The sequence below is a fragment of the Ahaetulla prasina genome, chromosome 5, assembly GCF_028640845.1.
Source record: "Ahaetulla prasina isolate Xishuangbanna chromosome 5, ASM2864084v1, whole genome shotgun sequence".
Classification (NCBI taxonomy): Eukaryota; Metazoa; Chordata; class Lepidosauria; order Squamata; family Colubridae; genus Ahaetulla; species Ahaetulla prasina.
Window position 1 is genome coordinate 139,368,190 of NC_080543.1, and position 24,540 is coordinate 139,392,729.

At 43.4% G+C, this 24,540-nt stretch overlaps 1 protein-coding gene across 3 annotated transcripts; it reads left to right on the forward strand.

Annotated features, from left to right (window-relative positions):
• The first annotated feature begins 614 nt into the window (after positions 1-614).
• On the forward strand, positions 615-21,316 carry VSTM4 (V-set and transmembrane domain containing 4). Of its 3 annotated transcripts, none has more exons than XR_009155558.1 (9): positions 615-1,002; positions 3,608-4,006; positions 10,446-10,502; positions 13,264-13,371; positions 14,104-14,137; positions 16,697-16,803; positions 17,103-17,248; positions 17,378-17,439; positions 20,540-20,600. XR_009155558.1 is itself a non-coding variant. In XM_058186820.1 (9 exons), the coding sequence occupies exons 1-8, from the start codon at positions 954-956 to the stop codon at positions 17,847-17,849; spliced, it is 885 nt and encodes a 294-aa protein (XP_058042803.1). In that variant the 5' UTR covers positions 616-953; the 3' UTR covers positions 17,850-17,872; positions 20,540-20,677. The 3 variants fall into 3 exon arrangements, 2 of the variants coding, with proteins under 2 accessions (XP_058042803.1, XP_058042802.1); XM_058186820.1 differs by lacking the exon at positions 17,103-17,248 and adding an exon at positions 17,781-17,872 and having other exon boundaries at positions 616-1,002; positions 20,540-20,677; XM_058186819.1 differs by lacking the exon at positions 17,103-17,248 and having other exon boundaries at positions 618-1,002; positions 20,540-21,316.
• The last annotated feature ends 3,224 nt before the right edge of the window (positions 21,317-24,540 follow it).

The following is a 24,540-nucleotide window of genomic DNA, read 5'->3' on the forward strand; positions in this document are numbered from 1 at the left end:
TTTAACAATCACATACTGTATGCTTTGTAGGAAATACTTGTTTCCTTCTGCACGTAATATTGTTCAGACAGATTTATGTGGGCCATTAAGTCCAACTTCATATTTTGTAAGAAAAATGCAGACTCCGTCTCCAAAAGGTAAGCATTCACATTGCCTAACCCTCTCTTTTCAAAGGCCTCTGCAGCCCCACCTGTGTGGGGGCCGCCTGGGCCTCTGCTTTTGCTGCTGTGGAACCACCTCCAATCCAGAAGGATTTAGAGTGGGATATGAACGGCTATGTAGGGGATACCTCCCCCTTTGAGCAGCTACCCCCGGCCTAGACAAGGAGGGCAGGGGTGCTCAGAGGTGATGGACTTCAGGAGTTTAACCAGGGCAGGTCCAAAATCATGACACCTGCAACGGGAGGGCTGAGCTTTGCCATACAACCTTCCCCGACCCGGGCCGGCAGATGTGAGCCGTTTGAGGGCAACGGGCCCAATCTGGCAGCCGGAGGAGCCCCTGGAAGCGGCCGCCCCATCTCCGGTGAGGGAGGGACCTGCGCATTGCTGGGTCCTGGCCAGCCAATCCACTTTATCAAAGGAGCCCCCAAGCCCAGCTTTGCCCCGCCAGGAAAGCCGGGGGGCCGAGGCTGCGGGCTTCCACCTGCCCACCGCCCTTCGTGGAGCCTCGCTCGGCTTCTGCGCCGAGACGCGGGATGCCACAGGCCGCCCGGCGCGGGGGAGGCTCGGAAGGCGGCGCCTGCCGGCTTCGCCCTCCCTCCGCTCGGCCTCCGCAGCCGCCCGGCCAGCCCTCACCAAGAGCGCGGCGGCGGCTGGAAGCGCTCCGGGGGCTCTGCGCGCAGCCGGGGCAGCGGGGTCTTCCGGCGAGGCTGCCGGGGGTGGCGCGGCCCGGGAAGGGAGGCCGCTTCGTGGGGAGAGGCGGTCGGGAGCCTGGCAGCCCTCCGCCCGCCCGCGATGCCTCTGCTGGCACTGCTGGCGCTGCTGGCCGGCGCGCCCTTGGCAGGTAAGCGGGAGGGATGGTGGGGCAGCAGGAGCTCCGCGGCCATCCTGGCCCTGAGCAGCGCCCCGGCGGAGAGGGCGAGGGGCCCGGCTCTCGGAGCTCTTCCAGCGGGAGCAGCTCTGGACTCAGTCCCGGCCCGCCCTTGGCCGCTTCGGAGAAGAAGAGCACTCCTTCTGTGGGGACCCCAAAGACCTCCGCCCGGCTCTTCAAAGGGAAAGGGCGGCGCGGAGCGGCTGAGCCTGGAGCTTAAGAGGGGATCCGGGCCCCGCAGGCTGGAAATGGAGAGCTCCTCTTCGGAGACATCCAGGGAGCGTCGTTGCCGCCTCCAAGTTTGAAAGCCTTTGTAAATGACGGACCGCATTCAAGCAGCGCTGCTAAATGGTTTTGTAGCGGGCTCCCGAGCTCTGCCTGCAAAGCGGCGATTGAAAACCACAAAACTTTCGACAGCAAAGGAAGCAAATGCCCGGCGCGTGTGGGCGAAGATGCTCGGCTGTTACAAATCAGCCTCCTGCACAAAGGGGCTTACAACAGGAGAGGGGGTGGTGGTCCCCTCCCCCCTCCCCTTTCTTGATCCTTTGTTTTAATGGGAAACCAAGGCAAGGAGGGGAGGGGGATGGTTGGAAAACAGGTGGAGGATCTCCGGGGTTGAACCGGTGGGCGCGTTTCTTCTCTGCCTCCCTTAGGCCAGCAGGGCTTTTTTCTGCGCTTGGATGTTAGGAGTAGAGAAGAGGGAGAGGCTCAAGAGAAAGGCTTGTGGTTTGGGGGTGGGAGGGCAGCTCTAGATCTGGACTTGGTTTGGGGTCAGGATCTGCTCTGCGTCCCTGGAGGCCTTCCAAGATTGGTGGCTTCAATTTGGTCTGCGGGTGGAAGAAAGAAAAATACAGGAAATGATCCAGTTTCATCTAAAGCAGTCAAGGGCCTGCAATTCTGGCACACCAGGGCCTGCTGATTATCTGGGCTCCATTAGGCAGTCAGGCTTTTGTCCAGAACGGAAACTGGAGCTACCCTGAGCTCTGCCTGCAAAGCGGCGATTGAAAACCACAAAACTTTCGACAGCAAAGGAAGCAAATGCCCGGCGCGTGTGGGCGAAGATGCTCGGCTGTTACAAATCAGCCTCCTGCACAAAGGGGCTTACAACAGGAGAGGGGGTGGTGGTCCCCTCCCCCCTCCCCTTTCTTGGTCCTTTGTTTTAATGGGAAACCAAGGCAAGGAGGGGAGGGGGATGGTTGGAAAACAGGTGGAGGATCTCCGGGGTTGAACCGGTGGGCGCGTTTCTTCTCTGCCTCCCTTAGGCCAGCAGGGCTTTTTTCTGCGCTTGGATGTTAGGAGTAGAGAAGAGGGAGAGGCTCAAGAGAAAGGCTTGTGGTTTGGGGGGGTGGGGAGGGCAGCTCTAGATCTGGACTTGGTTTGGGGTCAGGATCTGCTCTGCGTCCCTGGAGGCCTTCCAAGATTGGTGGCTTCAATTTGGTCTGCGGGTGGAAGAAAGAAAAATACAGGAAATGATCCAGTTTCATCTAAAGCAGTCAAGGGCCTGCAATTCTGGCACATCAGGGCCTGCTGATTATCTGGGCTCCATTAGGCAGTCAGGCTTTTGTCCAGAACGGAAACTGGAGCTACCCTGAGCTCTAGATGGGGGGGTTGCAACTTGACTGGTTGACTTGGAGCTGCTGGGTGGCTTTTTGGAGCTTCAGGCACCTGGGGGTGGGGGTGGCACAGAGTCTGGGGATGTGGCAGTTCTGGTCTTTTGTGTCAGGTCTCATCCATGCTGGGGGGCTGCTGTTCCCAGCCAGGCCTTTGGCTTTTCTGCGCCAGTTAATGGGCTCGTTTGCATATCTAGTGTGCCTGCTGTGACCATTCTGAAACTGGTTAGGCCTGGCAATGGTTATCCATAACTTGGTTTGTTTATTTGGTTTTTATCCCACCTTTATTACTTTATAAATACCTTAAGGTGGCAAACATACCTAATAATCCTTCTTCTTCCTATTTTACCCACAATGGCAACCCTGTCAGGGTGGGTGGGGCCAACACCAAATGAGTGGCCCAAAGTCGCCTCGATGACATTTGTGCCTAAGGCAAGACTAGAATTAGAACTCACGGCGCCTTGCTTTCTAGGTCAGCAGCTTAACCACTGCACCAAACTAGACCAAGCAATTATTATCATCTATATCTTGCTTTTATCCAAAGTTCAACCGTCTTCTTGTGGCCATCCTTGAGTACTGCTTAAAAGATCTTAAAGGAGCACAGAATCCTAAATTACCAGCAGATGCACAACTCTGGGAGTTGAAGTTTACATGTCTTAAAGTCGTCAAGATTGGACACCCTTGCTGGAGAGTAAAATTACCTAGGCATAAATACAGTGGAAGAATTTTTAAAAGTCCAATAAGATTCAACGTGATGCCTTAGGAGGAAAAAATACAAAGGTTTGGGGATAAATATGTCTGTAATAGGGGAAAAAATGAATTGAGTCAGTTTTTCTCTGATAACCCATAACATTTTTTTGTTTTTAAAAAGAGCTGTAATTTTGTTAAATAGGGGTTAAGATAAGACCTAAAAAGAATGATACGATGTTGCACTGCTGAGAGGCATCTGTTTGTTTTTGGCTTTGTAGAGATTTGTGAAGCTCTGAACGTGACCGTTTCTCCAGGACCCAGAACACAGCATCTCATTGGAGATAATGTTACTTTATTCTGCCATGTTTCTCAAAAAAGGCGAAGAGAAAACCTTTTGGCTGTCCGGTGGGTTTTTGCTCTCCCCTCTGCCCAGGAATACCTGATGATCAAAATGACCAAATTTGGGGTCGTCCAGTACTATGGAAATTACACAAGTCGCTTCTATAAGCGAAGGCTTCATCTTCTTGAGGAGAAACACAGGATGATGTACACATTTTTGATCCTGAATATCCAGCAAGCCGAACAAGGACACTATATTTGCAAAGTTCAAGAGATCAGCAAGCAAAGGAACAAGTGGACTTCCTGGTCCAACGGAAGTGCCTCTACTGAAGTCCAAGGTGAGCAAATAACATGGGAGGTTTTGCTTTGCAATCTACGTAGGACTGTTGCCTAGCTGTACTACCTCAGAAAGAGCAAAGCCATCCGGAAGGCCTAAGATTTGACCATATTGGTGGAAGAGTTACCATCCATTATTTAAAAACAGAAAGCCAAAGAAGGTAATTAATACCTTGTCTTTTGTAGGATCCCTTATTAGTAACGGTGGGTTGACTTGGGCTTTAAGTATATTGAGATACTTTGAGTGAGTGAATGAATCTCTTTGTCAAGGGAAATAGCCCCTTCCAATGATACCTTTCAACAATATTTGTGTCTTTATTTGCCACAAGTGTACACATACCAAGATCCTCATCTTACTGCATAAATTCATAAAATCCATAATCTGTTCCTATGACTTTGCATAATAGGAGGGATGTGTGTGATGTCCATGCAAAAATTCTTTGGGCAAGCAGGATGTTACCAAACAAAGCCTGGGTTTAGGAGAGAAGTTAATATTTGAGGCATAATACAGTACTTCGGGCAGAGAGCTTTTAATTTTACTATTGGTTGGGATTGTGGGCAACCCTCTTCTGGCAGGCTAGGTGAAAGGAGGAGGTCTTGGCACAAGAGAAATGTAGAACTACAAACGTCATCACAACAGAACAAACAATGGAACAAGTGGATTGTTGTTGCAACTGGGGACTCATAAATGGAACATATGTTTTGTTATACACTAGGGGTAAAATGTCTTCATTAGGAGAAAAAGAACCCAGAACACACGGGTGCTTCCTATTCTGTGTGGAACAAAAAAAAAACACCAAAAAAAACCAAACAAACAAACCCACGTTTTGAATGTTCTGGCTATAAGAAATCATGGGAACTCAGAACAAACCCTGGTTTCCTAGTTTTTCATCCCAGGGCTACAAAAGTAGGTCTGGTAGTAAGCAGCTCATTGCTATCAATCTACCAAAGTTTTTCTTTCTTTCTTTTTTAGAGGAGATGATTTCAAAAGTACCAGTAAAAAATACTTATTAAAAAAAAAGCACAAAAAGCCCACTAAGGGATATGTTGATTTTTGGAAACTTGATTTCTGGTTTAGTGGGGTGATTACAAAGAAACATGAAATTGCTTCCTATTAGAGAACAAAGGGAAGGAAGGAATAAAAAGAAAGAAAGTGAAAGAAGGAAAGAAAAGAAAGAAAGAAAGAGAAAGAAAAGGAAGGGAAGGAAGGAAGAAAGAAAGGAAAGAAAGAAAAAGAAAGAAAGAGAAAGAAAGAAAGAAAGAAAAAAGAAAAAGAAAGAAAGAAAGAAAGAAAGAAAGAAAGAAAGAAAGAAAGAAAGAAAGAAAAATTGCATGTGTTGAGTGGGAACCCTCGAGAGCCACAAGATGACATTTTCTGTATTTTCAATCCACACCTGAACTTCTCAGCAGCCTCAACAACACCAGCAATGAAAGTTCAGTGTTCCTTGTGGCTACTTGCCTATAAAAATAGGCAGTGCAGCCAGCCAGCCTGGCCACGTGAACTCTCCTTTTCCCATAGCGAAGCATTTTAAAAACCAGCAGTAAATCCGGCTCCCTGGCAGAACTGCAGATGTCAGCAGCCCTCCTCCGCCCAGCTGGCTTAGGCAACCCAGGTCCTCTGTGCAAGGATGGGGTGGCATATTATGTGGGGAGGGGCGTGTGGCCCTAGAATTGGGTTCCCCTCTCTGAGTCTGGCCCCAGGAGTCCAGGGGCATCAGAAATAAGGGCGGCATGAACAGATGGATGGGGGGAGCTGCAGCTGGATCCCACGGTGACCCAAATGATGCCCTTATGGGTCTGAAAGATGAGGGGAGGAGTCTCCTTCAGCAGCAGATCAGGAATTTCCAGCTGTGGAAGATGGGTCTTCTGTTCTCAGTTGTTCTACAGAAGAAGTTGTTCTATCCTCAGAATCTGAGCTGCCCACACTCTGTAACTGGGGCTGCTCTGGCGGGAAGAGACCCCAGGTCAACCTCTGGCTACGTCACGTGGGAACGGTTCTGCCTTTCTCGGGCTTCTTCTGAGAGTGCCAAGGAAAGCTCACATCTTCTCCCAAGCAAGATGACGAGCCCACCACTCACCCTGCCCGCCCACTCAGGGAGGGAGGGAGCAGCCCAGCCTTGCTTCCCAGGTGGAATTGGACCCAGGACACCCATGCAGCTGCAGCGGCAGCTGGAAGTGGAACATCTGCTGGGGGCTCCAGCCTCGTTTGGCTCTGGGACAACCGAAGAAAAAATGCCTGGATGATCTTCCCAGCCTGTTAGAAATGAAAATGCAGCCTCGTCTCGCAGGGTTGTGAATCTCACTTAAGCGGGGAGATTGGAAGAGAGTGCTTAGCCACATCTGCCATGGCCGCCGCCTTCTTGCACAGAAGGAAAAACAGTTTAAGGGAAAACATTTTCCACGTCCTCTAGCCACGCTTGAGACTTGCACATGTGGTCTGTGTAGGTGCTAGGAATTTGCACCTGGAAGTTGAGCCAAGTTGTATTTTCTCTCAGATTTTTCCTAGGTTCGCCATTCTTTTGAGATGCTTTTTTTTTTTTACTCCCCAGACCAGTCTAGTCTACAGGGTGAACCCAAAGGTGCTTTTTCAAGAGGCAACTGGATTTTCTGCTTTTTTCTTTGAAGATATTTTACTTTTCGATGAGAAACGAAATGTCTTCAAGGAAAAACAAAGTCCAGTTGCCTCTTGAAAAAGCACCATGGGACAACCCTGCCCTGATGATGAAGAATTTCCATAGACCTTCTGCAGGCCTTGGTTTCCTCAGAGGCCTCCTGGCTCAGTACCCCCCAGTTCCAGTCTTGCTCAGCTTCTAAACCTAATCAGGAGCTGTAGAAGCAGGTTTATCAAGCATAAAAGAGAGGGGTTCCCTTGGTCTTTGTTTCAGGAAAAATAAACGTCAAATTATTTACCTTAATTTAAATGTGCAGCGCTCTAGATGATTTCCAAAACAGAGATTAAATGTTATAAAGCTCAAATATGCAATAATAAAATTGCCATAGCCACATAACAAATCAAAACAGCCCCAACACTTTCCCCATGAACCTTCCAGGAGGTTCCTGTTTGTGATTAAGGTTCCCCAGAAGGATATTCAAGTGTTCTCTCATAAACTTGAGTGGCCTTTGTGGTCTGGCCCGTTTTGCACAGCCAAAGGCTTTACTGTGGTCCATGAAGTAGAAGTGCAAATCTTCTTCCGGTTGTAACGGCTGTTGCCGTTATCCCCTGATGTGAGCTCATATTCTGCCATTTCTGAATCCACCTCACCTTTTTCCCCTCATTGTGTGCTGGTGGTTTTCCTCTTTATTGGTTGTGTGAAGAACTTGTGTAATCAAGCTTTGAGCTTTCTCTGCAGAGACATTTGCAAGACGTTGAAACACGCAAGGTGGTCGTAGCAGAATCCCTGTTCTGCTTTGGGACCTGCATTGACACCCACATGTTTACAAATGGATGGTTTGATCTGCTCAACTGACTAATCAATAAAGATAAACTATACAAGAGTTGTGATGCGACCACTTTGTCTGTGGACATTGCTGAGTCCCATGGACAGATTGTGTCTTTGGGTTGCCAAGGCGGGGCTGGGAGGGCACGCACAAGCAGAGATACCCTCCTCAAGCAAGCGGCCAGGCTCAGCCAAAGTGCAGCCTGATCCCCAGGGTGGGCATGCAAGGTTCAGCGGGGCCAGCCTCCTTGGGAGTAAAGAAGCTCAGGACAGTGGGAAAAGGGGGCTGGCCCCGCCGAACCTAGCACGCCCATCCCAAGGATCAGGCTCGGAGAAAGCCAGAGTGCCCTCGCCAAAGACGCTTGCCCGTCAGCCGGTCAACCTGCCCACTTCGTGCGCCTTTGCTGTGCTTTGGCAGAGCCTGGCCGCTCACTTGTGGGGGGTATCCTGGCTCATGCGAGAGAGAGGGTATCCTCGCTCGTGCGAATGTGTTCACAAGAGAGAAAGAGAGAAATGAGAGAGAGAAAGGGGGAGAGAAAGAGAAATGAGAAAATGATGGAGGGAGGGAGAGAGGAAAAAGAGAAATGAGAGAGAGAGAGAGAGAAAGGGAGAGAAATGAGAGACTGGAGGGAGAAAATGAGAGACAGGGAAAAGGGAAAAAAGATAGAAGGGGGAGAGAAAAAGAAAGGAAGGAAGGAAGAGGGAAAAGAGAAAAATAGAAATGGGAGAAAGGGAGGGAGAGGAAAAGAGAAATGAGAGAGAGAGAAATGAGAGACTGGAGGAGAAAATGAGAGACTGGAGGGAGAAAATGAGAGACAGGGAAAAGGGAAAAAAGATAGAAGGGGGAGAGAAAAAGAAAGGAAGGAAGGAAGAGGGAAAAGAGAAAAATAGAAATGGGAGAAAGGGAGGGAGAGGGAGGGAGGGGCAGAGAGAGAGAGAGAGAGAGACCCCTTTCCCACAGAAATCACCGGGAGCCACAAAACCTGGGAAGTCATGTGACTGGGTGGGAGTGACACTGAATTGGCCCCGCCCACCCAGGTTTTGTGGCTCCCCATGTTTTCTGTGGGAAACGGGTCCAAATGGCTCTTTGAGTGTTTAAGATTGCAGACCCCTGGCCCTAGTTTTATGTCAAAGTCTGAAAGGAATGTGTGATGTACTGTGTGGTGTGAAGCCGTATGAATGATCTGACCCTTGTGGTTGAACGAATAAGATCCTCAGTGAAGGATAGGCAAGTAAGCATCAGGTGGACATTGCATTTTATTCCTCTAGACATGACTTAAGAGAACTTAAAATGCAAAAGTATGCAGTGTTTGTTTTTTCAAAAATGACTGATGTTTTTCCCCATTAATTTCAGGATGGTGGAAGCAATTATAAGAATAGGAGGAGGAAAATTACATGGTTCACAACTGAAATGATATATGTGGTCACCTTCCTCTCCCTTCCCTAAACCCAGTTCAACCACCAGCTGGCTTTCTTTAGCTCTGCCATCGCTGGTGGGTTCTGGGCTTCAGCTCTACTCTAAAGCGGTTGTTTTTCTAAAAAGAGTCCATGACTCTATGTGATAGAGCTGTAACTTCTGTGCAATTTCATGTCACGGATTTTAATATGACATGTTATTATTTTTTTCTCTTTTGCTGATGGATGATCCCAGCTGTCCTTTCTTGGTTCCAAAGGTATCCCTGGGTTGCTATTACCATTTACTTGCCTGCTTACCTTTCAGGAATTTGGCAGACTTCTGGGGGAGAATCCCCACCCCCACCCTTTGCAGGCCTGCCCAGGACCCAGGCGATGAGCAACAGGAAAGAGCAACTCAGGATCTGCAGTGTTTATTATTTTTTTTATTTTTTATTTATTTATTTTGTCACACAGTATATATAAGCATAAGCATGAAATAACTATACAATATATAAGCATATATGTAAGTATGAGTATGTAATAACTATATTAATTGGATATAACGAAAGGAAACAATAGGACAGGAACGGTAGGCATGCTTGTGCTCTTATGCACGCTCCTTACAGACCTCTTAGGAATGGTGGTGTTTGGGATTTTTAAAAGGAGATAAAATTTGTAGCATGCTGAATGGATTTGTCCAGTTCTTGAAATTAGTCTCAAATAGTGTTCATGAAAATACCCTGCCCCCGTATCAAATCTATTCCATATCTCCTGTACCCCTTTAAACAGATTTAAACAGAATAACAGAGTTGGAAGGGACCTCGGAGATGTTCTAGTCCAATCCCCTGCGCGGGCAGGAGACCCTATGCCGTTCTGGTCAAATGGCTGTCCGCTCTCTTCTTGAAAACCTCCAATGTTGGAGCATCAACAACTTCTGGAGGGAAGCTGTTCCACTCCTTAATTGTTCTCACTTATCAGAAAATTTCTCCTTAGTTCTAGGTTGCTTCCCTTCTTAATTAGTTTCTTGATTAGTTATTAGTCTCCTTGATCATTTTCAATTGTTCTTTTCGGTGATGCTATATGGATTCCCTTTAATATTTATGGAAACATTTCAGGTTCTATTATGACATCTTTTTAATGTAAAAGAATTGAAAAATTGAAAAAAGAAAAGAATTAGAGGGGACAAAGGAAAGAGAAAAAGAATAAAACTTTACAAAACATAAAATTGCAGGAGAATTTACAAAGTATTGGAAAAAGTAGAAGAAACATCCACTATTGTTTGTACAAGTGTCATTAAATTGGAATTAATGGTTATTTATACAAGTCAAAGCAGAAAGTGACAAAAACAGCCAAACTGAATTATCAGTCGAAATAAGAGGAATTAGCAAGAGGTTCTGGCTCATCTGTAGAACCCTACAATCAGCCAAAAATAATGTAATGTTTTAAAATCTTGTGTTACATGAGACACAGACTTAAAATGTGACAGATGTTTATATGCAGAATTATAATATCTAAAGAGTTTCCAAATTAAGTGAAAGTTGATATTAGATTTATTTTTTAGATGCAAAACTATTTTGTGCAGGTGATCACCTCCTTCTTTCTTTTTCAGTGTTTCCATCCCATTTTTTGGATGAGGAAAAACACAATGCTTGGGCATTTTTTGAAGGTTAAGTATAATTTTCCCTTTTTGTTATTCTTCACAGATCTAGTAAAACATGGGTTTGTGCAGACTTAATTTAAAAAACCAAGATGCTTGTCCCAAAGTTTAGCTCAACGTGTGAATTGCTAGTGGGACGAGGACAACACTGTGTGTGACTGGAGGGTTAGGGTTAAGGCCATTAAAGATAACATGGATATAAAAACTGCTTGTCTAAAAAGCAAAACCAGTATTTTTGTGAGACAAGAAAAAAATGGAAAAAATCAATAAACGGATAAACTGAAACACATTAACTTTTAAAAGTTTTTTTTAAAAAAAGACAAGATATTGGTAAGGGAATATATTAGTGGTGAAATCTAAAAAAATTTCCTACCAGTTCTGTGGCTGTGGCTTTGGCTTGGTGGGCGTGGCTTGGTGGGGGTCATGTGACTGGGCGGGCGTGGCTATGTAGACATGTTTTCTTTTTATTTGCATTTATATCCCGCCCTTCTCCGAAGACTCAGGGCGGCTTACACTATGTCAAGCAATAGTCTTCATCCATTTGTATATTATATACAAAGTCAACTTATTGCCCCCAACAATCTGGGTCCTCATTTTACCTACCTTATAAAGGATGGAAGGCTGAATCAATCTTGGGCCTGGTGGGACTTGAACCTGCAGTAATTGCAAGCAGCTGTGTTACTAACAGACTGTCTTAGCAGTCTGAGCCACCAGAGGCCCATGTGACGGGGAAAGACAGAAACTCACTTGAACAATGTCCTGTTGGAGCAGGGGGTTAGATTAGATGACCTCCGGGTCGCTTCCAGCCCTGGATTGCTGTGCTCTTTCAAGGTATCCTCTGAAGCTGTGTCTAGGGCCAGGTTTGTGGTCCATCCTTCCTCTTTTCTTTCTTTCTTTCTTTCTTTCTTTCTTTCTTTCTTTCTTTCTTTCTTTCTTTCTTTCTTTCTCCCATCCCTCCCTCCCTCCCTCCCTCCCTCTTTCTTTCTTTTGCAGCATCCCCCAGCCCCTGTTTTTGGCCTAGCAGGCCTCAGGGAAGGCTCCAGAAAGCAAAAATGGAACCCCGATAGGGAATAAAAAAATGCTTTAAAAAGTAAAAAAAAGTTCGAGGATCCTGTGGCACAGCTGATTGCCACAGCTGATTGTCAGAACCTTTTTTTTTTACTTTTTTAAAGCATTTTTTTTACTACCTATTGCCCAAACTGGTGGTAAAAAATGCTAAAAAAAAGTTTAAAAAATGTTCAGATGATCAGCTGTGCTGCACAATTGTGGGAACATTTTTTTTTACTTTTTAAAGCATTTTTTTACTACCGGTTTGGGCGAACCAGTAGCATTTTCACTATCAGTTTGGGAGAACCGCCCCGAACCGGTAGCATTTCACCCCGGAATACACGTTTAAAATGTTTAAATATAAAGAGAATTTAAAAAAAAAAAGTTAAATGGGCTAAGCTAAGTGGGCTTTTTCAGAAGAGAGATATCAAAGCTACAGTACAGATACAAGACATGCACACAAGAATCTGTAAAAACTACAGCTTATATAAAGAGATTGCTACTTTCTGATCTCAGCTTAATACACTGACTTACCTGCAGCATTTGGATCAGAGAATTATTTCTCCCTGGAATACACAGGTAAACAAAACAAAACTGCCAGATAAAGTCAAATAAATACAGTAACATTTTTTGCAATCAAAGATCAGGACACATTAAAACTCAGCAATGTAAAACGTTAACAAATTATGCATGTATGGAAAGATATAAACCATTAAATTGGTCATTGGCTCCATATTTTACATAAGCCACAGCAGAAATTGAGGAGTGCTTTATTATTTATTTATTTGTTTGTTTGTCAACAAGTATAAGGAAACAAGTAACAGTATAGACATAGACATGGACACATGAAAAAAATTGGCACAAAAAAGGGGATATAAATAGGCAAAACATAGCCATACACACATAGAATGATTACATATAAATGGGGACTGTAGGACAGGGACGGTAGGCATGCTGGTGCGCTTATGCACACACCCCCTTAGGGACCTCTTAAGAAACATGAAAGGTCCACGGTATACAGTTTAAGGTGAAAGGTATGGGGATTAGAGAGACTAACAACAAGATCAGGTACAGTGTTCCAGACATTTACTACTCTATTGCAGAAGTCATATTTCCTACAATCAAGATTAGAGCGTTTGAATCTATTGATAGCCCTTGTGTTATTAATGTTGAAATTAAAGTACTCATTTACAGGTAGAACATTTTGATAAATAATCTTATAAACTAAGCATAGGTCAGAACATAGCCGGCGTAGTTCGAAGCTATTGAGACCTAAAATTTCAACCTGGTGGGATAGGGAATTTTATTTCAAGCAGAAGATTTGAGTATTCTTCTAGTAAAATATCTCTGGACCCTCTCGAATGTATTGATGACACAGCTTAGGGTGCGTATTGATCTTAGGATGTCACAGTCCCGTGTACTTGGGAGTAGACACATGCTCCAACACTGAACCTCCACGCCAGTGGTGGGTTGCTCCCAGTTCAATCCGGTTCTGTAGAACCGGTAGTAAAACCAGCAGGAGGCTCTGCCCATCGGCCACAATGTCATCATGGGTGATCTGCACGTGTGTAGAAGCTTCTGCGCATGCGTGTAAGCAAAGCAAGTGTGCATGTTGCGAACCGGTAACAAAGGTAAGTAGAACCCACCCCTGCTCCTCGCCTTTTGAGACCCCCCGGGAGGGGCGTCTCCCAGCTGACTTGTCTTTCCTCTACTGGCTCCCCAGACTTCTCCCTCTATGCGGTCCTGATGTGCTCGGCAGGGATCCTGAGTATCCTTCTCTTCACTCTGGTCATCCTCTGCCAGATCTTGAGCAACAAGAAACGATCCCACGGTGAGTCCATGATCACCATAAAAGATTTCTGTGATTCATCTGTAATTTAAATACCGGTATATTGTCACTGAATTTACTAATTCTGCATTTTAGTTTGTTTATTTATTCAATTTTTATCTTTGAATGTTCTGTAAATTTCTTTTTGACTACGCTCAAAATACTTATATCTAATATTAAATAATCAAGAGATCTTTGACTTTGCTTCTTTCAAACTGACCTTTGTAAACCACCCTGAGTCACTTAGATAGGAATAGCAGTAGCCCTTAGACTTATATATCACTTCACAGTGCTTTTACAGCCCTCTCTAAGTAGTTTATAGAGTCAGCATACTGCCCCCAACAATCTGGGTCCTCATTTTATTGACCTTGGAAGAATGGAAGGCTGAGTCAACTGTGAGCTGCTGGGACTTGAACTGCCAAATTGCAGGCAGCCGTCAGTCAGCAGAAGTAGCCTGCAATACTGTACTCTAACCACTGCACCACCGTGGCTCAGATAGTGAGATGTGTGGTATCTAAATTTGATAAATAATTTGTAATACACAAAATTGTGTATAAACAGAGAGCTTCCTAAATTCTGCACAGAAAATTTAGACACTGTCCTGCAGTGTTTTAAGTGAACAAAGAAAACAAAATAACCATCACTCCTCCAGAAATCATATGCAAGTGAAAATTACTATACAAAGTGATATCTTTCCTAATTTCTGTTTTTCTTATTATTGTATTCTTTTCACAGTGAAACGTACCTTGGTGAAGTCTCCTCAGAAGAGGTAGGAGAAGAAGCTTCTTTTTGAGAGCTGCAATCTTTAATTTTTGTACAAAAATGTCATTGACTTTAGTTGCCCCCCTCCGCTTGAGAAAAATATATTTTAAGTCCTGGAAATTATTTTGAGTGCCTTTTAATCAATACCATAAAATCCATGAAGGAGGAATGTAGATTTCCAACAATGGAATACAACAATGTTTAACCTATTTCCTTAGGCTCTTAAGTGCCCTCCTTGCTGAAATATTTTTATTTATTTGTTATTAAACAAATTTATATAGCCACCCAACTCAGATAACATTGCTCCAGGTGGTGTATAACATTAAAAAACAAAAACTTATGTAGGAGAGTGAGTCTTAAAAGCTAAACATGGTTATTGCTATTTGCCCTAGTTGACGTGCCAATGGTGACACGAATTGGCTCTCATATGCGTGACATAGTTTTTCTTCCTTTGTTATGTTTAGTGAGGATGAATCTGCCTTGAACAATCATCCTTTGGCCTACCTCAGATTAGATTTAGTTGTTGACAGCTCGCCTGTCTGGAACCCATACTGCATTTCGGACATTAATACAATTGAGCGTGTCCAGAAATATTTTACAGGAAGAGTTTATTTATTTATTTATTTATTTATTTATTTATTTATTTATTTATTTTGTCACAACAGTATATATAAGCATAAGCATGAAAATAACTATATAATATATAAGCATATATATGAGCATAAGTATGTAATAATTATATTAATTGTATATAATGAAAGGAAACAATAGGAGAGGAATGGTAGGCACGTTAGTGCTCTTATGCATGCCCCTTATAGACCTCTTAGAAATGGGGTGAGGTCAATAGTAGAGAGTTTTTGGTTAAAGCTTTGGGGATTTTGAGAAGAGACCACAGAGTCAGGTAGTGTGTTCCAAGCACTAATAACTCCGTTACAGAAGTCATATTTTCTGCAATCAGGATTGAAACGTTAACATTGAGTTTAAATCTATTGTTTGCTCTTGTATTGTTATGATTGAAGCTGAAGTAGTCTTCAACAGGAAGGACATTGCAATAGATGATTCTATGAGTTAAACGCAGGTCTTGTCGAAGGCGGCAGAGTTCTAAGTTTTCTAAATTCAAGATTTCAAGTCTGGTGGCATATGGTATTTTGTTGTATTCAGAGGAGTGGAAAACTCTTCTTGTAAAATATTTCTGGACACGTTCAATTGTATTGATGTCTGAAATGTGGTAGGGGTTGCAGACAGGCGAGCTGTATTCAAGAATTGGTCTAGCAAATATTTTATAAGCTCTGGTTAGCAGTGCAGTGTTTCTGGAGAAAAAACTACGTAAGATTAGGTTTACAACTCTTAAACCCTTTTTTGCGATGTAGTTGCAGTGGGCTTTGGCACTTAGATCATTGGATATGAAAACTCCAAGGTCTTTAACAGGGTGGGGGTCATCTGTAAGATAATGTCCATCGAGTTTGTATTTAGTGTTTAGATTCTTTTTTCCAATGTGTAAGACAGAGCATTTGAGATTTGGAGTTGCCAAGTTTTTGACCATTCTGACACAAAGTCAAGGTCTTTTTGAAGGGTAGCTGTATTGTTGGTAGTGTTAAATATTTTGACATCGTCAGCGAAGAGGACACAATTACTTTTAATATGGTCACAGAGATCAGAGAGTTCTCCACTCCTCTGATTACAACAAAATACCTTATGCCACCAGATTTGAAATCCTGGGTTTAGAAAATTTAGAACTCTGCTGCCTTCGACATGACCTGAGTTTAACTCATAGAATCATCTGTTACAATGTCCTTCCTGTTGAAGACTACTTCAGCTTCAGTTGCAACAATACACGAGCACACAATAGATTTAAACTTAATGTTAACCGCTCCAATCTTGATTGCAGAAAATATGACTTCAGTAACAGAGTTGTTAATGCCTGGAATGCACTACCAGACTCTGTGGTCTCTTCTCAAAATCCCCAAAGCTTTAACCAAAAACTATCTACTATTGACCTCACCCCATTCCTAAGAGGTCTTTAAGGGGCGTGCATAAGAGCACCAACGTGCCTACCATTCCTGTCCTAATGTTCCCTTGATTGTATCCAATCTTGTATAGTTATTACATACTTATGCTTATATATATGCTTATATATTGTATAGTTATTTCATGCTTATGCTTATATATACTGTTGTGACAAATAAATAAAATAAAAATAAAAATTGATGAGGCTCCTTTTGCTCTTAGCGTGTGGATTACTAGCAGGACTAACCTTTTGTGTGTGAGATAAAGGCTGTGCTGGCTGAAAACGCTTCAGAGGTTTGGGTGAATGTGAATTACTCTTATATTAGTTATACTGTTCCAGGCTATATTTTTGTTATCCCAATTATAAAGATTTTGATTACTCTCCCCTACGCAAACATACTCTCTCCATTTTATTTGCTTGAATGCCTAAATAAATTAATTAAATAGATCAAATGAATTGATAAAACAGCAAATATAAGAGAACTCGAACATTACCAGTCCACCTGGCAAACACACCTCTCTCTCTCTCCCTCCCTCCCTCCCTCTCTGTCTCTCCCAGCTTGCAGGACGCAGGGAGTCCCAGCAAGACAGCTGGGTCTCCAGGGCCCCCCACCCAGAGGAAAGGGACAAAGGCGTCCGAGGCACCCCCAGCCATTCCTGCCAAAGGTATCTGTGAGATCACGAGCACATTGACCCTGGGGGACTGACTGGGGTTTCCCAAAGGAAAGATCTCTCCTTCACTGACTGTTTAAGCAGGTGGCCATTTGCCAGGCATGCTGGCAAAGAGGATTCCTGCCTGCCTTGGCAGGAGTCTCCCAAGATCCCTCCCATCCCTTCCACTGTATCCTAATTCTTTTATTGTAGGTAAGGGGCTCCATTCTCTGGGGTGCCCTGTTCCTTTTTCCATCTCCCAGAACTTTTATTCCTCATTTTTATATGAATTGCCCTGAATGGACGATCAACAGCTGTTTGGGATGCAGCCTTTCCATTTCATCCAACTGAGTTTACATTCCTGAGAAGACACCACAGCCACATCCACGGCTGGGGAAAAGAGGCTCCGGACTGCCAAGGAAGCACATGAGATCCAGAGGCATCTCGGGAGATGCAAAAGGCACACGGAGGGGCACCCTGGCCAGCTGTAGGGGGGCTGAATGATGGCAGATGTTCGTTTTTGTGCATTTCACTCTTACCTGTATTCATATTGCAGCAAGAGGCAAATTATCTGTCCTTATTTTTACAGCACCAATATCCCACACCTTCTCAAAGCCTAAACTTCTGAAACCACAAAGGAAGGTCACCTTGGTGAGTACCACTGTAGAGATTTGTCCTTACTTTCTGTTGGTTATCTAATGTGTGAATTTGGTTCCCTCTTATCCTTCCTTCCTTCCTTCCTTCCTTCCTTCCTTCCTTCCTTCCTTCCTTCCTTCCTTCCTTCCTTCCTTCCTTCCTTCCTTTCGGGATGGTTTAGGGAGGGTCTGCATACTAGACATCCTTTCTTTGACTCTCAGTGTCCGTGGCAGCTCCTGCAGAATTGAATTGCGCCTTGTTCATCCATTTTACATCTAAAGAGTTTAAGGCCATGTACTGTACACATTTTATTGTTTTCTTGTATACCAGCATCGACATCAGTTTCATTTTCATAGCATCCTGTTGGGGTAAGTTGGATGGAAAGAGCCCGAGTGACTCTCTCAATAAAAGAAGGCAACCTGTGACCTACTGGGTCATCCTGTCAGAGGTAGGTACTCAGGTATTTTCTTACCAAAGCAGAGAAACACAACAACCATTGAACGTCTAATAGCCATAGCAATTCCAACAATTGAGCTAGTCTTCTGAAGGTATCAAGTGACTTCTAGCTAAGTGAGGAGAGTGCCCCCTTTTCAGAGCTGCAGGAAAAATGATTTTTCCATAAGAGAAGGGAAGAGTAGACTAGTTTACCAGCTCCTTAGTCACAGTGTATCCGTGCAACATTCCCTGCTAACATGAAAGACTATGCCAATCAGCCCTGTTGCCCTTTTATCACAACCAAAGCCCAGTTTTACTCCAAGCAAACTCACACTCACTTGTGCAAACTAGAGGCTACTTTGTTGGCTGACCTTATGTGGTTGCTCTCCAACCACTGGTACGTTCAAGAGGGTTTCACCAAGGAGACAAAATGACACAGTCCACTTGGAAGATACAGATTCCTATTGGACTCTTTCTGTGCTTTGGGCTCCTTTTAAATTTATGATAGCACATATTTAAATTTTCTTATTTACAGATTGTTTTTCTTGATTTCTATAATTTTGGCAACGTCAAGGTTCTCCACATTGGCGATCAGTGTTGCTCCAGGCATTCAGAAGGCAGTTGCTTGTACACACATGGCCCCTGGTCACAACTCGGTCCTGTCTCTGTTGCCGTGGGGCCCTCTTGGGCCCTCCTTGTGGCGTTGAGAACTTCCCTAAAGTTTTTGTCTGCCTTTCCCCTGGGAAATGTTTGGAAGCTTCCCTCTCCTCCCAGGTCCTATCGCTGTTCTAGCTGGAGGGTGACTGTGTGTGTTGTGGGGAAGGATCCCATTTCTTTTCATTGTTGCAGTAAGTTTTTGAGGAGCAAAGACTCAAGAGAAGAGATGGAAAAATGGCCCCCACCTGTGAGCTCCAGAAGGCTGTTCCAAAAGGAATGCCTCCTTGGGACTCACAGATAGGGAATTGCCATAAGACATTTCATCCCTTCTCACCCCTCATTATACAAGTGAAGGTTACTCCTTTTATAGATGAACTTTTATTCTTAAGAATTCTTTGGATAGTCTTGTTTTGCAGAATATAAAATTGCACAATTTCTCTCCCTGAATTCCAGCAGAAATGCAGCAGCCTACCTGTTATCTTAATACGCTTGACAAATAAATAAATAAAATAAAATAAAAATTTGGGAGGACAAAAAAAAAAGAGGAAGGGCTCGAGATTATTTTAGCTATTCTTCTTTGCATCTCTAGATGGTGTGTTTCCAGCTGCAGATGTGCTTTGTAATGTCATGGGTGGAAGCAAAAGCACCAATACAATATAGGTTGTAAATCATGACGCTATTTTACAGCAGTGTCCATAATGGTTACCTTTTACTATATTGCTTTCTTATTTTAAGACTTTTCTTCTTAAATTCTTGTTCACTCCCCCGGTGCCTTAAATTGTCAGCAATATTATCTTGGGCCACTATTTCATTTTAGTTGAATAGGCTGAATGCCCCGCAATTGGAGATATTCAGTGTTCCAGGCTTGGGAGTATGCAGGAGGCATGTAAGATTTCCTTATGGTTGATATTCAAAGCTCTTTTTTAAAGCTATTTGAACTTGTCCATGGTAACCCAAGAAGCAGAATGGGGCCCAGCCTGAGATTTCTGCTTATGAAATGGCCTTTGGAAAAACCCGTATCTTCTGCGTTCGGTTATTATATGTAGTTGAGAACTGTATGTGCACAACGATTCTGAACCTCCTGTGTGTTTCTTCATATTTTCAATCAAATTATTACATACTGGAAATATGCATAAGGGAAATTATTCTACACATTTTATGGTGTGCCGTTGCTTGTAGCAGTAATTGAAGTACCTTTTCCACTTATGAAAGTACTAATTTTATTTGCTTTTATTGCTTTTCTAGATGCAATTATTTATTTAGTGTGTTTTGGCTTTATTAAATTATGTTTACTATAGGAACATCATAAAAATGTATGAAAGTAACACATCAGCCAGGGCTGCCCAGTGACCTGTATTGGAGGAATCGAGGGTTATTTTTCATATCCAAACTTAATAGAATAAAGAAGGAATAAAGATATAATCTACCCAAGAAAACAATGCAATTTCCAGATAACATAATAATACACCTGGATGATGTAATTTCATAAATCTTAGCTCTAAAATTTACATGAGCTGGGTGTTGCTGTGCCATTTCAGAATTCATCATGGTTCAGATGGAATTTGAATGAAAATTATAACTAAAGGCCAGCTTTATTTGATGTGAAGCAGAAATGCCTCCCAGGGTGAAGGGCTAAATTGGCTAATCGGCTCCAGGCCCCAGAGCTGGACTTCAGAGGTCGCCCGGGCACCTTCCAGGGCCGTTTCTTCTACTGGGACCTCTTTCCCACAGAGGCAGGTGGTGCCCCCTTCCCCCTGCGCCAACCGCTTTGGACTGCAAGGAGAGACTCCCAGGAGCGAAGGGGAAGCCACCCACCCCGCCTTGCAATCCTGGCGCTTCCCATTTCTTCAGCCTGCCTTGTGTTTTAGTAGCTTGTGATGGGGAAAGCCTATTTGGGGGCATTTTGGGGTTATGTTCTTACTTCTGGTCTGGCCTTGTTTCCTTCTTGCCTCCCTGGGCCAACTTGAAGGGCAGCTTGTTTCCTCTTCGGCTGATGGATTCAGGCGGCCCTTTTGTTTTGCAGCTTAAGGGCAGGGAGGAGAACCTGACCTACGCTGAGCTGGAGCTGCTGAAGCCTCACCAGAAAGCCAAAGGCATTGCATCGGCCACCGTCTACGCTCAGATCCTCTTTGAGGAGAACAGTGTGTAAATGATGCAGCTGAGATGAGCCTGTTAACCGGGACACACACACACACACACACACACACACACACACACACACACACATTGAGAATTACTTCTCTGATTTTAAGACTGTGGAAACTGTTTTGAAAGATTTCAAGGGAAGTTTTTTTAGGTGAATAAAAACATTCAATAAACATTTTGAAAGACTGGAGGAATATGAATAAATAGAAAACTGGAAGTTAAACTGTGCCTTTGCATCAGAACTTGATCGTGGGAATATGAAATATTTTATTGGCTGGGAAACAGCTCTAAGTTGAAGTTAAAGATGAATGTGACTATAAAACAGGGCAATTTTACAGACCCAGGATTTTTTAAAAACATTTCTATGCATTTAAGAAATGTGCATGTTAAGACCATGAAGATGTATTTTTGAATAAATAAAATTTTCCATTAAAAAAGGCCACTTTCTTAGTTTTATAGCATAAAATTATAGCAGGAATCCTGCAGTCTGCAGGCAGTTGCCCTTGGTGACCTCTTAGGCCCCTTCCAACTCAATGATTCTGTGATCTGTGTATATAAATGGAGGCTCTCCACCCGCTGCCATCCCTGGTCCTGCTCACATCCTGATGAAAAGCTGCCCTTCTTTCCCGCCAACCTTCTGATCCCCTCCAGGCAGCTCCGGCTCTTTGCCAGGACCACCAGCAAAGCTGTCGGCCCTGGTCTCAGGGCCACTTGTGATTTTCTTCGGCCTTGACAGAATCTCCTAGCAGGGAGTCAGGAACATCCTAGCTGGCTTCCCAGGGCTTCCAAAACTGGCCTTTGAACTCTATCAATCACTTCTGTCAATGTTTTGGCACTCTGCAGCCCATGGGACTTTTTAAAAAACATAATTGCTTTGGTTGTCTGGAAAGGGAACAGCCCATTTTTCCTCTGTGTTGATATAAACAAGCTTCTACATGGGAAGCAAACATGTATTTTCAATTGGATGTTAAAGTAGGGTTGACAGTTTTTAAACTACGGTCCCTACACAATAGTCCCACATTTCCAAATATTTGAAGTATGGTTCAACAGAACTTCAAGAACTTTTATGATAACAATGACTATATCAAACTAACTTAAATAAGAAAAAGAGAAAAAAATATGCTGGGAAGTGTCACAAATAAAACAACATCCAGAAATTTGACTAAAGTCCAAAGTTGACTCCTTTGCCCTTTGTTGAAAACAGACCAAATGTCAGCAAACGGCCCTTAACAACAGTCCATTTTTCAGGTCAAATTCTGCCCATATTTATTCTTCCAGCCTTGCACAGTAATTTGTTTGGCAAACTCAACCAGCTTCATGGAGGAAAATTGAGGGGCGGGGGAGTGATGACCCAGTGCTGGGCTTTGGTTTTTTTGGACTTCAAAGAAATGGATATTGGCAGTCAAATTCCATGTATGAAGAAGTGAGGGGACGACGATCTGAAAGAAGGTGGGTGTCCAAGAAAACACATGTTAAATTGCAGACCCAGCGGGGAAAACCAAACAAGGAGGCAGAAGCAACTTAGTGAAAGGGAAACACTTTGGAGCTGATGAAGCTAAGCAAAAACTGAATGAGCCAAAGGGATGCTAAGAATACAGAACGGCCTCCTTTGGCTACACAGAATATGAAATGGCCTCCTTTTGTTACACTCTACTCAAAATAAAAGGAAACTAGAAGAGTTTCTGCTCAAAAAGGACAAGATGTTAACTAAAAAAGAAGCAGCAGAATTGCTCGAGTGAATTTGTCAGGAAATGATCCTTGTTGGAGATGAGCTTGAAAAGACCCAAGAAGCCACAAAGTGTGGCTTGTATGACACAACTGTGTGCTCAGTTATTGGCAAAAGAACGAAAATGCGGATTTCTCTGTCCTGGTTCGCTGTTGACCCACAACATACAAAGATGCCCGTGCGGGGTCACATCCTGCTGTTGGAAATGGTCAATCAGCAGAGATCAATTTTAGGAGCACTTTATCTGATCAATGTCAGACAGATTTTAAAATGGAATCAGCCGGGTTATGGTATCCGAGGGGAAACCTGGCTGTCTGGAAGTGCCCTAAAAATTAACAACTTATTAACAATCCATGCAGAACCAAAATTATAAAAATGGGAACCTGTAAGTATATATCATGGGAAGATTAATTCCAGAAAAGGATGTTCTTTTCCTTCCTGTCAAAATACATAATTTCAATATTGGCATGTATATTGTGCACACATACACGTGAAATTCAATCTTGCAATTCATGGATGGATAGATGGATGGATGGTTGGTTGGCACATCATTCCTTCCTTCCTTCCTTCCTTCCTTCCTTCCTTCCTTCCTTCCTTCCTTCCTTTCCTCCTGTCTTTTAAAGTACTTGAGTTCATCCACCCTACTGCTGTGTACATTTATCCTTCCAAAATAGTCATTCTTTTGACTAATCCCAACAAGTATGAAAGTAGTAGTAATTAATCATGTTTGTTACTTAAAATAGAAAATAAAAAATACAGGTAAAGATAAAAAAGAACATATGATTAGTAGCCTCTAAGCTAGACCTATCCAAGCAAAGAATTAAATGCTGGTCTCAGAGTAACTTAGGAATGCTTTCAGAGAAGTTTCTTAGCTTTACAAAATTTTCAGTAGTATAATTACACATTTTGCGGATTCAACATCATCAAGCTTGCTGGATGAACAGAATATTTAATTTATATTGGGAAAGCCTAACTCTTGCAGACTTTGACCAAATCCCAGGCCCCATCCCTCCAGATGCCGCTTTTTCTTACTCAACTTTCCCCTTGCAAATCACGGTTTACAAATGTTACCTACATGTCCACAACTCTGTTTTTTTGTCACTTTTAGGAAGGTTTTTTTTAAGTTGAGGATCCAACTATTGGTATAGTGTACCTGATGCCAGAGTGTATTCTATTTACTAATTTTAAGGGTCAGCAAACAATGAGCCAACTTCAACAATTTAATTAACAGTATTTGTGAGGCTAGTGAGATATTTCTGCTTTTCTTGCAGTCTTCAGGCAGATTCTTTGCAAATAAACAGGGCAAGAAGTTATAGCCCAGGTTTTGTTTTGAAATGCATCCTGCCCTAGGAAAAGGATGTGTGTGGAAGAGAAGTTATGGGTGATGGGCTAGATGGAGCTGCAGGAAAACAAAACACTGTTGCATGTGTGTGTGTGTGGGGGGGTTGGTTTATGATAATTGGGCCATCCAGCAATCAAATCATCAGTGTGGTCATTGCCCAGCAGAGCATCACATAATCAACTGGACAATTTGATAAGATCAGAGATTACAAAGATAATGGAAAAAGACAAAATGCTGACTCTTGCATAGAAAAGCTACATTGTACAGGTTTCTCTGAGCATCACAACTTGGCATTGTTTGAAATGGATATTTTGTTCTTTTGGGGAATACTCTGACAGCCCAGACTCTGCCTTTGCCTCGTGCCATGCCAGTTCCTCCATCAAAGAGGGTGGAGGACCATAAGAAAGGTTTGGACGTGTGTGTATGTGTGTGTGTGTGTGTGTGTGTGTGAGAGAGAGAGAGAGAGAGAGAGAGAGAGAGATTGTTTTGTCCTCAGCAGAACTGGGCCACCCATTGGTGGATGTTTTTCCCATCAGCCAATCACACACTGAAGTGGGAGGGAACACAAAAAGAGGATTCAACCAATCTTTTATTTTTTATTTATTTATTTTTGTCACAACATTATATACAAGCACATATAATGAAAGAAAACAATAGGACAGGAACGGTAGGTACTTTTGTGCACTTATGCACGCCCCTTATAGTCCTCTTAGGAATGGGGTGAGGTCAATGGTAGACAGTTTTTGGTTAAAGCTTTTGAGAGGTTGAGAAGAGACCACAGAGTCAGGTAGTGTGTTCCAAGCGTTAACAA